A 12,394-nucleotide genomic window follows, 5' to 3' on the forward strand; every position below is an offset into this window, starting at 1 on the left:
TAAGATAAAGTAGATAAAGTAGGAAAAGATAAAATAAATCAGTTATTAGAAATGAGTTATTAAAACTATTATGTTTAGAAATGTGTTGAAAAAAATCTGCTCTCCTTTAAACAAACAGTAGGTGCAGAAGATCCTTACTGGCCATATCTATGAGCTGATAACAACTGATAATGGGCATTCAGTTGAATGATAACATGCTGAACTAGAACCCTTTTGTTAAAAGCACAGACAAGAAAACATGAAAGCAACAGACATCCGTCAAGCATGTGTTTAAGGGCCTACTCACACTATGCCATCCGTACCGTGCCCAGGCCTGTTTCCCGGATCGTTTGAGAAGTGTGAGTGCGCTGAATCGGGCTCAAGCATGGTTCACTTTTCCGGCCCTGGCCCGGTTGGAAGAGGTGTGCCTGAGCGCGGTTCACTTGGGCTTTGGCACGATACACTTGTGTGTGAGTGCAAAACTTGCCAAAGCCCAAAACTGAAAGCGAGACATGACTTGTTAGGGATTCTTTCATATGGATTTATTATTCATTCTTACTGTTCAATGAACACAAACTGCCGTAGTTTATTAAAGACACAAACCCCTCACTGCACGACCGCTGCGCACCTTCAGCAGACCTCCTGTGATGAGCCCAAGGCTCGAACCCGGGTCGCTGGTGTAGTAGACCAGTGGTTTAACGATGAGCCACAGGGAGAGTTGGTGAACCCAATTGCTAAGGCACAAGGTCTAGTTCAAACAAAGGTGTTTATTAAGGAAATCCAAAATCATCAAGAAAAAGCCGCCAGGCAAAAACATAGGAACTCCAAAAGCTAAGCAATTAACAAACATAAAGTTCTCCGTAGAGCAACTGGTACTATAGCCAAAAAAAAAATACAAAAGGTAATAACAAGAGGACTTACGGCAACAGCGGTAGCACATCAAACTCAAAAACCGAGTGACAAGTGAAGACAAGAGGGTAGAATATATAGGCTAGTCTAACAAGACACAGCTGAACCAAATTAACACAAATGAACCACAAACAGAAACACTGGGGAAAATGGCGACATCTTGTGGAGAAAACAAATAATAGCTCAGAATATGACACCTCCTCAATCCTGCAGCACGAGAGCTTTATGATTGTTTATGAGCGCCAAAAGTGCCAGATCTGTTCTGCGAAATATCTGACTGCATGTCACCGCATCCCTAAGGACTGTTTGGCGAAATATTTGACTGCATGTCACTGCATATCAAACGACTTAAACGATATAACTAGAGAAATCTCCTCTGTGCTGAGCAAGAGCGCTTCTCATTGAACAGAACACAGCATCGATGACGTAAGCGTGCCGAGGCCCGATTGTGAGTGCGGGCCGCCGGGGAAGACGGGAGGGGGGACAAGCGTGCTTTGGCCAGGTTCGAGGCAACTGTACATAGTGTGAGTATGAACTTAATTTAAAAAGGATTGATAACGTTGCACATTGGAAAGGAATAACGCATTCTGTGTGAATCGCCCCTAACTCTAGATTGATGGGTCAAATTAGTTTGGGTCAAAACAGCACTAAGGTGGTGGTGAAACTGGGGATTTTGTCTTGACCTGGGAGTGTGTGCTGTTTTCTCCTTTGTCAGACTGCACGCTTGTCTTTTTTTGTCAGGCTTCTGATTTGCCAGCATGGCTTTATGCTTAAGATTTATATCACCACCGTTTTCATGTAAACAGAGTTTTTATTTTATTTTATTTTTATTTAAGAAAGCCCATGTGTGAACATGCCCTGTAAACAATCACTGTGTGTGTTGTATTAGTCCTCCGTTCATGAAAAAGGTGTGAACGTGATGAGTTCTAATGAGTCCAGGGATTATTGGAAATTGAGTCCGCTGCAAAGTGGCTAGGGCTAGAGTGGAGTCAGGGCTAGAGTGCCGACTGGTGGAGCTCAAGGGTACTCCAGTTGGGCAATGTGACATAGCCTCATCCCTAAGGAGCAGCTTCCAGATGCTCCAAAAAAGCAAAGAGTCCAGGAGGGAGGTGGAGAGGAGGCAGAACAGGGGGAGGGAGGGATGAAGAGCCAGGTCCATGATGGAGAACGGAAATGAGGCAGTGGATATCTATATATCTATCACATTTAAAAATGCAGTATTATACATGACCACTCATGTCTCACATCAACAATCAGTGTACTACAGTTGTATAACTCGGAAAGAAAAAAAAATAAATATATATATATATATATATATATATATATATATATATATATATATATATATATATATATATATATATATATATATATATATATATATATATATATATATATATGTATTTATTCGTAGCACCCATTGTGCATCTAAACAGAGTAAGTTTGAACTTAAACTGCTTTGAATGTTGTATGAACACAATATAAACATTAACTTCAACATGGTTTTAATAGGTCTGTGTAACTTCTTTGCAGATATTTGAATTATAATATTCATGTTGTGTTTATCTCATTGAATTTAATAACGTAACAAAAATCATCCTCGTTACATCAACAGGTTTTGGTCTTGTCCATTAATGGTTTTTAAATTTTATTTTGTTGCTTTAATTAGATTTGTCTAAATTACCAATATAGCTTTATTTCCTTACATCCTCACAATATGTCTCTTAGTATATTTTTGTCAAGTAAGTTAAACTATGGCGTGAGACAAAAAAATTAACATTTACACATTAACACAAATAAACATACAATTATAACAATAGCATATAAATACATTTTTAAAGCTATAAAATAGTAACACAGAAGAAAACATGGTATTTAATGAAATACCAATTCCAAAAAAGGATGTACTGACCATCAATGATTGTTCCACTCCGAGCTTACTTGTTCTAGCAGCCCATTTTAAGGAACAGTGTCATAATATTGGGTAGGAGAGCTCCTGTCCAGCTACAAATGTCCATCTTCTTCATTCTATCACTACATCAGTACTGTTCAAGCTGTTATTGTGAAGCATAAGTTGTCTATATATATATATATATATATATATATATATATATATATATATATATATATATATATATATATATATATATATATATATATATATATATACACAGTTGAAGTCAGAATTATTACCCCCCCTGAAGAATTAGCCCCCCTGTTTATTTTTTCCCCAATTTCTGTTTAAGAGCGGATTTTTTTCAGCACATTTTTTAAACATAATAGTTTTAATAACTCATTTCTAATAACTGATTTATTTTATCTTTGCTATGATGACAGTAAACAATATTTTACTAGATAATTTCAAGACACTTCTATACAGCTTAAAGTGACATTTAAAGTCTTAACTAGGTTAATTAAGTTAACTAGACAGGTTAGGGTAATCAGGCAAGTTACTGTGCAATGATAGTTGGTTCTGTGTAGATTATCGAAAAAAATATATAGCTTTAAGGGGCTAATAATTTTGACCTTAAAATGGTTCTTAAAAATTTTAAAACGGCTTTTATTCTAGCCGAAATACAAATAAGACTTTCTCCAGAAGAAAAAAATATTATCAGACATAATGTGAAAATTTCCTTGCTCTCATAAACATCATTTGGGAAAAAAAGAGAAAAATCAAAGGGTGTCTAATAATTCTGACTTCAACTGTGTGTATGTATGTAAATGAACATCACAACTGGAAAATTGCAAAAGTTCAGTCTAAGCTAAGCATGCGCAGTAACTTCGACTTATGTGGTCTTATTGATGGATATTCGAAACAGCTTAAGTGCATACCATCATCTACTGATGGAGGCGCACAGTAACTCACCAGAGAGAGTCGTACATATATGAAGAGCTTAAATATGAAGAGTCGTACATATATGAAGAGCTTGAATCATTTTCATTCCTTCATTTAGTTTACAACAATTAGAATGAATCATTTAACAGAACTAAACTTGTCCCATTCTTTTCACATAAGACATATTTGTATTTTGCAAGTCGAGCAAGTGGCTTGTTGACTTGAGTGTATGTTAGAAATGCTTAAATCTGTACTTGTCTGCAAAATATATACTACTTGATTAGACATTAATATAGTGTCTGGAACAACATTTTGTATTGATTTAAAATACCTGTCATTAAATCAAATTACCATATAATTTATTAGAAAAACAGTATTTGATGTATGTTTCTTCAATTGTAGGTGGTTTACAAGAACAATGACATACGATTGGAACTCTCTCGTCTGGCCCGCATCGCAGACCCCAAAATGAAGCTACAAGGAGATATTGTGTTTAAATGTGAGAATGTCCCCACCCTCGACCCCATCTCTTTTGAGACGGCGGAATCCTTCCTCGGCCTGCCGAAGTGGAACACCAAGCGTGTGGGCTCCATTTCCTTTGATTTTCGGACCTCAGAGCCCAACGGACTCATCCTCTTCACGCAAGGTAAACCACAGGACAAAAAAGATTCTCGTAGCCAGAGGAGCAACAAAGTAGACTTCTTTGCCGTGGAACTTCTAGATGGACATCTTTATCTTTTGCTGGACATGGGATCAGGGACAATTAAAGTTAAAGCCACGCAGAATAAGGTCAATGATGGAGTCTGGCACCATGTGGACATCCAGAGAGATGGAAGATCTGGTGAGTAGACACTTATTTTATCTAGGAGTTTCTCTTTCTCTAGGAGTTTCTTTCAGCAACAAACTTAAATCTTTCAGATGTGTTTTGGTAATAAATGGAATTGCTTAATAAAATATTGGTTTACATTTTTTACTTTTAATCACTAGTTTGTAATTTTACTTTATATTAAAAAAGTACTTGAGGCTGAGCCATGACTAACAAGACCCGTTGAACATTTTTGTGAAGACTATTATTCCCCCTTTGGCATTATTGTTGGTTAATTTCAATAATTTATAACTATAATATTTGTGCACAATTTAATTACATTACATCAAATTAATTTATTTAAATTATTTAATTTGTTTTAATTTAATTTAATTTAATTTGTTTTAATTTGTTTTAATTTAATTTAATTTAATTTAATTTAATTTAATTTAATTTAATTTAATTTAATTTAATTTAATTTAATTTAATTTAATTAATTAAAATAAAATAAAATAAAATAAAATAAAATAAAATAAAATAAAATAAAATAAAATAAAATAAATAAAATAAAATAAAATAAAATAAAATAAAATAAAATAAAATAAAATAAAATAAAATAAAATTAAATTAAAATGTAACCTGTCAGTGAAAGATTCCAGTTATCAGAGCAAGAAATATAAGAGATCTCATTCAATAGCATTAATTATTTATTATTTAATAGTTAATTATCAAAGGTATTAATTTATTTAATTCAAATGAACAGAAAGCTTTTGGTTTATGAAAATCTTTGACAAAGTAAAAGTTAGGTTGCAACAGGCTGAAAAACATACTGCATCTTGGTCTGTATTATAATTTTCCTTTAAGACAGTACTGTGTATCTATTCGGAGATAGCGATTTGGCTCCTTGTCTGATTAATATCTGTCATGGAAGTCAATAGAAACTTGCTTTTCATAGCAACATATAGGGCTGAGACAGTGTATAAATGTGGGTGTTGAAAGACCAAGAATGCTTGCATAATATAGACCAGTGAAGGAACTCAAAATGCCCCCTCAATCTGCCACTGCCTCCACACTCGACTCTATTGATGTTTCTATTCTGAAACTCTTGCCTGCCTGCTTCCTTTAGTAAATCATTGTGTCAGAACAGTTTACCTCAAATATACACATGCAAACAATATATATATATATATATATATATATATATATATATATATATATATATATATATATATATATATGGGCAATTATTTAACTACAGGCACTTTTAGCCTTGTGAAGATGAGTAAAAAAAAATTGTTTAAAATTAATGTAACATAGCTAAGTTTAAACAATTTGTCTAGTTTTAAGATCTGTAAGAGGGCAAACTTGTTCATATTTAACATTTTTTCCATGGTGAACTGAACAAATGTCAATTCCACCACATCTCAGAATACAGCTTTTATTTCAAAATGTAATAAATTATTGCAGTCAAACATTGTCTAAGATCATTTTTGTATCTATTTAAACAAATCTTTTCACATATATAATAATTATACATTTGTCAATGAAATAAATGAGTTGTATGCTGAATTGTACACCTGTCACACTCTAAAATTTAATATTAGTTTGGTTAAGAGCTTATTCGAAAATAAATAAACTGAATTTGTTTATTAAATAGAGCATGAACTTATATATTGTGAATACACTTTTAATGTGTGATGAGAACTTTTTAAATATTTATAAAAATGTGTGTGGTGATGGAAATGACGGTGGTGGAAATGACATTTCAACAATTTATTGTGATAAAAAATGACAAATAGCTTCACCGATCAGCTTTGAATTGATACTAGCCCTTCTTGTATACAAAACACTCTTATTTACCTTCATTTTGTTTGCTTTTTAAAAACATCTTACAAGGTACAACATGTTTAGAAATGATGTAGAATAAATGTATTTCCTTATCAAGTAATATTTACTTTTATTTTTCTTAAAGTGTAGTTGATAAAAAGTTTAATTCCCTCCATCTTGAACATGCTCTCAGATTCATTTTCATAGAAACCATCTAAATAATCTTTCACACAAACTTTTTAAAGCGACAATACAGTGTTGTGTTGGAAATGACACTGATGCTGTGCGACAGCTATATTTTCTCACATTATTAACTATAAAATATTTAACTTATTTCACCAGTGCTTAATTAATATACATTCATAGATACTAGATAAATAATATTTTAAAATATAAAACAATGTGAAAACAGTGAATTTGACACCAAAAAGGAGGCTGAATGATATGAAAAATAATAATACAAAAGTTAGTAAATTTTTTTTTATATATATATATATACACACACACATATATGCATATATATATATATATATATATATATATATATATATATATATATATATATATATATATATATATATATATATATATATATATATATATACAATTTTAAAGTAAATTTTTACAGATTTCTATTTTTTTTTTACTAATGATGTATGATTTAATAAACTAGTATTTTAAAATATATTTCATATTTCTTAATTCAAAATTCCAAAATAAGTTTTTTGGTACATCAAAATGTGTGGTTATGATGACCATCCGACAAGCTATTTAAACAAAAAATGCTTAAACCATCACTAAAATGAAGTATTTAAACATCATAATTAAACAGGAAATAAGGTAAATAACTACAAAAAAATGTTTTTAGGCAAAAAATAACCACTCTTTCACCAGGCTGGCCACTGGCCTGACCACAATGTTTCTTACCTGTACCATTTGTCATCATTATCGTCTTTTAGCTTAGCTCATTTAGTAATTTATTTTTGATTTGAGTTTATTTCTGTTTCTTTTTTGACCAGGAATCATCTCTGTGAACAGCCGTCGGACTCCGTTCACTGCCAGTGGAGAGAATGAGATTCTAGACCTGGAGGGTAACCTATATCTCGGAGGTCTACCAGATAACCGCGCTGACCTGATCCTTCCCACCGAACTGTGGACCGCTATGCTGAACTATGGCTATGTAGGCTGCATTCGTGATCTCTTCATAGATGGGCGCAGTAAAGATATTCGGCAGATTGCTGAGGCCCAGAATGTAGGGGGAATTAAGTCATCCTGCAGCAAAGTAACAGCCAAACAGTGCGACAGCAACTCCTGCAAAAACAATGGCATCTGCAAAGAAGGCTGGAACCGCTTCATCTGCGACTGCACCGGGACAGGGTACTGGGATCGAACCTGTGAGAGAGGTGAGTGATGCCATTGTTCTTGCTTAACCTGACTATTTACCTGTTGTTTGCTTGTCGGCTGATCAGTGAGCACAGCCAATGCTAAAACAAAAAGTAGGGTTGAAAATAGACAACATAATCTACACTGAAAAATAGTTTATACATTGGTTTTGCTATTTTTTAGGGTGAGTGTTGGTAAATAATTTATGTGCGCTGAATTTACATTTATGCAACTTAATTAACTTGTTTAAACTCAGCCCTGATAAGTTGTTGGCAATCAGTTACCTTAAAAAAAATGTTAGTAAGTCCAATGAACTAGACGTTAGAGGCCATGGTCTTTAGCCTTCTTGTTAGAAAAACCAACTCTCATGCAACGAATCCCCAGTTCAGACTGGGCTGGGTGCAATAGGATCGGTGGGTTACATTTGGGGGCTCGTCCGGGATGGGAGGAAGGATTAGGGGGTCGAGTGCAACGAAGGCCAGCTACTGAAGTGCTATGCAGGTAAACCTCACTCCCCTGATCTCAAAAGGTGCTCTAAACAGATGCTAAAGGCCATGGTTTTTAGCCCTCTTGTTAGAACAACTGACTCTCATGCAATGAATCCCCGATTCAGGTGGGATTGGGTGCAGTAGGATCGGTGGGTTACATTTGGGGACTCGTCCGGGATGGGAGGAAGGATTAGGGGGTCGAGTGCAGTGAAGGCCAGCTACTGAAGTGCTATGCAGGTAAACCTCACTCCCCTGATCTCAAAAGGTGCTCTAGCAACAGATGCTGAAGGCCATGGTTTTTAGCCTACTTGTTAGAGCAACCGACTCCCATGCAACGAATCCCTGGTTTGATCCCAGCTCAGACTGGGTTGGGTGCAGTAGGATTGGTGGGTTACATGTGGGGGCTCATCCAGGATAGAAGTGAGGTTTAGGGGGTCAGGTGTTACGGAGGCCAGCTAGTAAAGTGCTATGCAGGTAAACCTCACTCCCCTGACTTCAAAAGGTGCTCTATCAACAGATGCTAAAGGCCATGGTTTTTAGCCTACTTGTTAGAGCAACCGACTCCCATGCAACGAATCCCTGGTTTGATCCCAGCTCAGACTGGGTTGGGTGCAGTAGGATTGGTGGGTTACATGTGGGGGCTCGTCCGGGATAGAAGTGAGGTTTAGGGGCTCGAGTGTTATGAAGGCCAGCTAGTAAAGTGCTATGCAGGTAAACATTACTCCCCTGACCTCCAAAGGTCCTCTAGCAACAGATGCTAAGCGTCATGGTCTTTAGCCTACTTGTCAAAGCAACCGACTCTCATGCAAAGAATCGCTGGTTTGATCCCAGCTCAGACTGGGTTGGATGCAGTAGGATTGGTGGGTTACATGTGGGGGCTCGTCCGGGATAGAAGTGAGGTTTAGGGGGTCGAGTGTTATAAAGGCCAGCTATTAAAGTGCTATGCAGGTAAACCTTACTCCCCTGACCTCAAAAGGTGCTCTAGCAACAGATGCTAAGCGTCATGGTCTTTAGCCTACTTGTTAGAGCAACTGTCTCCCATGCAAAGAATCGCCGGTTCAATTCCAGCTCAGACTGGGTCGGGTGCAGTAGGACCAGTTGGTTACTCGTTGGGACTTTACTACTTTGTAAATAATTCAATACTTAATTTAGTAGTAAAAAAAATATAAAGATATCTAAACAATGATTGAGCATATTATACATGAGCTTATAAGTCAAAAATACAGCATTATGTCTTTTGAATGAGACGTTAAATTGAGGTCCTGACTTTCTGTGGTCATTCAAAAATCCCATGGCACTTCTTGTAAAGAGTATGGTTGTAACACTGATGTCCTGGCCAAAATCCCTGCATTGGCCCTTACCCATCATGACCTTCCAATCATCCCCATCAGCCGAATTGGCTCTATCACTGTCTCTCCACTCCAGCAACAGCTGGGGCCTCATGTATCAACGTTGCGTACGCACAAAAACTTTGCGTACGCCAGGTTTCACGCTCAGAATCGCTCACATTTGGATTTACTAACAATGAACTGAACGTGGGAATGTGCGCAGCTTCACGGCAGCTTTTTGGCAGGCGTACGCACATTTTTTGTGCGTGTCTGTTTTATTTCCATTGGCGACTCCTAGAGGCAGTTGTGTTAAATTCCTCTCTAGAAAGTGTCTGAGCCTTGCAATGGCAGCTGGATGAGACGGGTTCATCTAGCAGGTAAATAAGGCTTCCATACCATACAGTTGAGCAGCTAAACATTAAAGCACAATTTGCAGCGGTCGCCTGTTTTCCCAATGTAATCTGAGCGATCTACCGCACGCACATTGCTATAAAGACACTATCTGAAGATGAATTTGCATTCATGAATCAGAAACATCTCCATTCAATAAATGTGCAAATAAAATATGATGCACAGACTTATTGATGATTCCTACTTGTCTTTCTCGTGATAAATAGTTGGCAAAATCTGATATGTAGCGGGGAAAAAAAAGAAGAAAGAGTTCATCAGACGCTGGATTCGAGCCGAGTTCATGCTCGACTGTGTCAAAACATGACCGCATGCGTCTTACGAGCGCGCCACTGATACTGTTAAGAGTGCTGCAACATTTTACAGATATAAACCACACTATTTATTTTTTTTAATGCACTCAGTGCGATGTTCAGACCCAACTGTGTTAACCGCATCAGCTAAACTCTCCCACTCTATTTTTTTTCTTTTGTTGTTAATTCCGGAGAACAAACTTGCAAATAACACCGCTTTTCTCCGGTCTACCTCCGAAAGGAGCACCTCCAATTCACATTCTGTTCAAAGTTTCTCTTTTTGCTTGATTTTGCCATTGCTTTTTCGTTGGGTTTTGCCATTAGCATAGTCATTAGCATATTCATACGGGGGAGGAGGCAGGGAGGGGTTTTGCGCTCGTGCATGTTGCGCTCAGTTTCACGTTCATTCGGATGTACAAAAGAATATGCGTGAGATTCGGCGTACGCAGTGTTTCATACATCTGATTTTTTTTCTGCGTACGCACATTTACAGCTTTGTGCGTACGCAATGTTTTAGTAAGATTTCCACGCAAGTCTTCGTACATGAGGCCCCTGGTGTGTGGTGAAGCACTGGGGCCAATGTCCTGTGGCTGCCGTCGCTTCATCCAAGTGAATGCTGCACACTTGTGGTGGAGTGGGGAGACAAACCTCATGATTGTAATGCTCTTTAAGTGTACGACCATACACAATAAATGCGGTATATAAATACACAATACATGCTTGCATTTATATCTGTAGATATAAACTGTTTAGTAATGTCTATTATCGTAGAGTTGATGCTTAACAAGTAATGATTTAACTATTTGCTAATGCTTAATAAATTATTCAAAGTGTTTAGTTATTATAAAATGCTACCAATTTTCTTTCTTTACTAGTTTTGTTTAGTTTGTTTGTGATCAGCAGATGAAGTTACACTTGTTAAAGTGATGTCACCCTTCATGTTGTGGTTATGGATCTTTACGTTTTCATTATCTAACAGTACTAAAATGAGTGCTCTTACTCTTATTCACACGACACATTTCTTATTTTGGTCACGCACAAGCACCTGCGCACCACTTAAGTGCATCCTTGCACACAGCACTCACACAGATCAGAGATTACCTAGCACACTCACAGGAAAGTTCACAAGCAAGTGGTTTTCAGTACTGCTCTGTGAGCTGCTTTTAAAAAATATGTTTCCTAAAAAAAAGCTATTTCTCAGCAACAAGCAAGATGCAGCACAGTTTTTTAAAGTATTTTAGAGGCTAATCGAGATATGTTATATGGCATACAGTAAATGGGATTCACACATGGTTATTTATTAAAAGTTGTAGCACTAAAGCCACATTCACACTAGCAGCGCTGGTCGCTGGTCTGAGCATGGAGAATACAACTGGCCTCCGAGTGAGCTGGGAGAGGATTACATGAACTCTACTGGTGTCACTCAAGAAAGTTGCTCTTCATTTGCATAAAGTATTCTCAACTTTGTCGCGTCGCTCATTATGCCAACCTGGTCGCCTACGGTTGTTGTCGCTTGCATAGATCCATAGATATATACACTAGATGTCGCCTGGCCTATTGTTGTCTATTGGACGGAATGCGTCAACAGCGCCGCCATCTTGCTACAGGGTAGTGCTCCTTTGAAGTGAATGCGGGACCAAAGTACAGTGGAGGACTGTGGCCATGCAAAGCCAGAGATATACACATATATCTGTGATCGGGAGTTTTCCTGGATGTTAGTATGTAATTTTTTTTTTCTAATTACGAAAATTATAATTTTACATCACTTTTCTACATTGATGGATCAGTGACCGCACGGGCATTCCTGACAAAAAGCTTGTGTTTGTGTGTACAGAAATGTACTATTCACCCTCCCTGTTAAATTTAATCTAATCATGTCCTGAAACACAGCTCCTCTCCTGCTTTCACTTCTCTTACTGACGGAGGGAGCGATTTGTTTGTGAATGAATCCCCTGAACGACTCTTTCACTAACGTTAGCCGACAATAATACAAGTTTCTGGCAGCGCAGCATCTCGTTGTCATATTTCTTTGGCATTGTTTGCTGATTTTATTCAACAAAACTAGCATAAGCCGAGTGTTTAGTGCGAGTTGGAGCTACTTTGTCTTATGGTGAATGCAGTAAGTGACCGTTATCATC

At 36.8% G+C, this 12,394-nt stretch overlaps 1 protein-coding gene across 51 annotated transcripts in view; it reads left to right on the top strand.

Moving 5' to 3' along the window:
- The window catches only part of nrxn3b (neurexin 3b), a 420,076-nt gene that overhangs the window by 136,098 nt on the left and 271,584 nt on the right, over nt 1–12,394 (top strand). For all 51 annotated transcript variants that reach the window (XM_073933124.1, XM_073933143.1, XM_073933144.1 and 48 more), the window contains 2 exon segments: nt 4,127–4,565; nt 7,376–7,759. In XM_073933124.1, coding sequence (XP_073789225.1) covers nt 4,127–4,565; nt 7,376–7,759 — 823 coding nt within the window.

This window comes from Danio rerio, chromosome 20, assembly GCF_049306965.1.
Source record: "Danio rerio strain Tuebingen ecotype United States chromosome 20, GRCz12tu, whole genome shotgun sequence".
Taxonomy (NCBI): domain Eukaryota; kingdom Metazoa; phylum Chordata; class Actinopteri; order Cypriniformes; family Danionidae; genus Danio; species Danio rerio.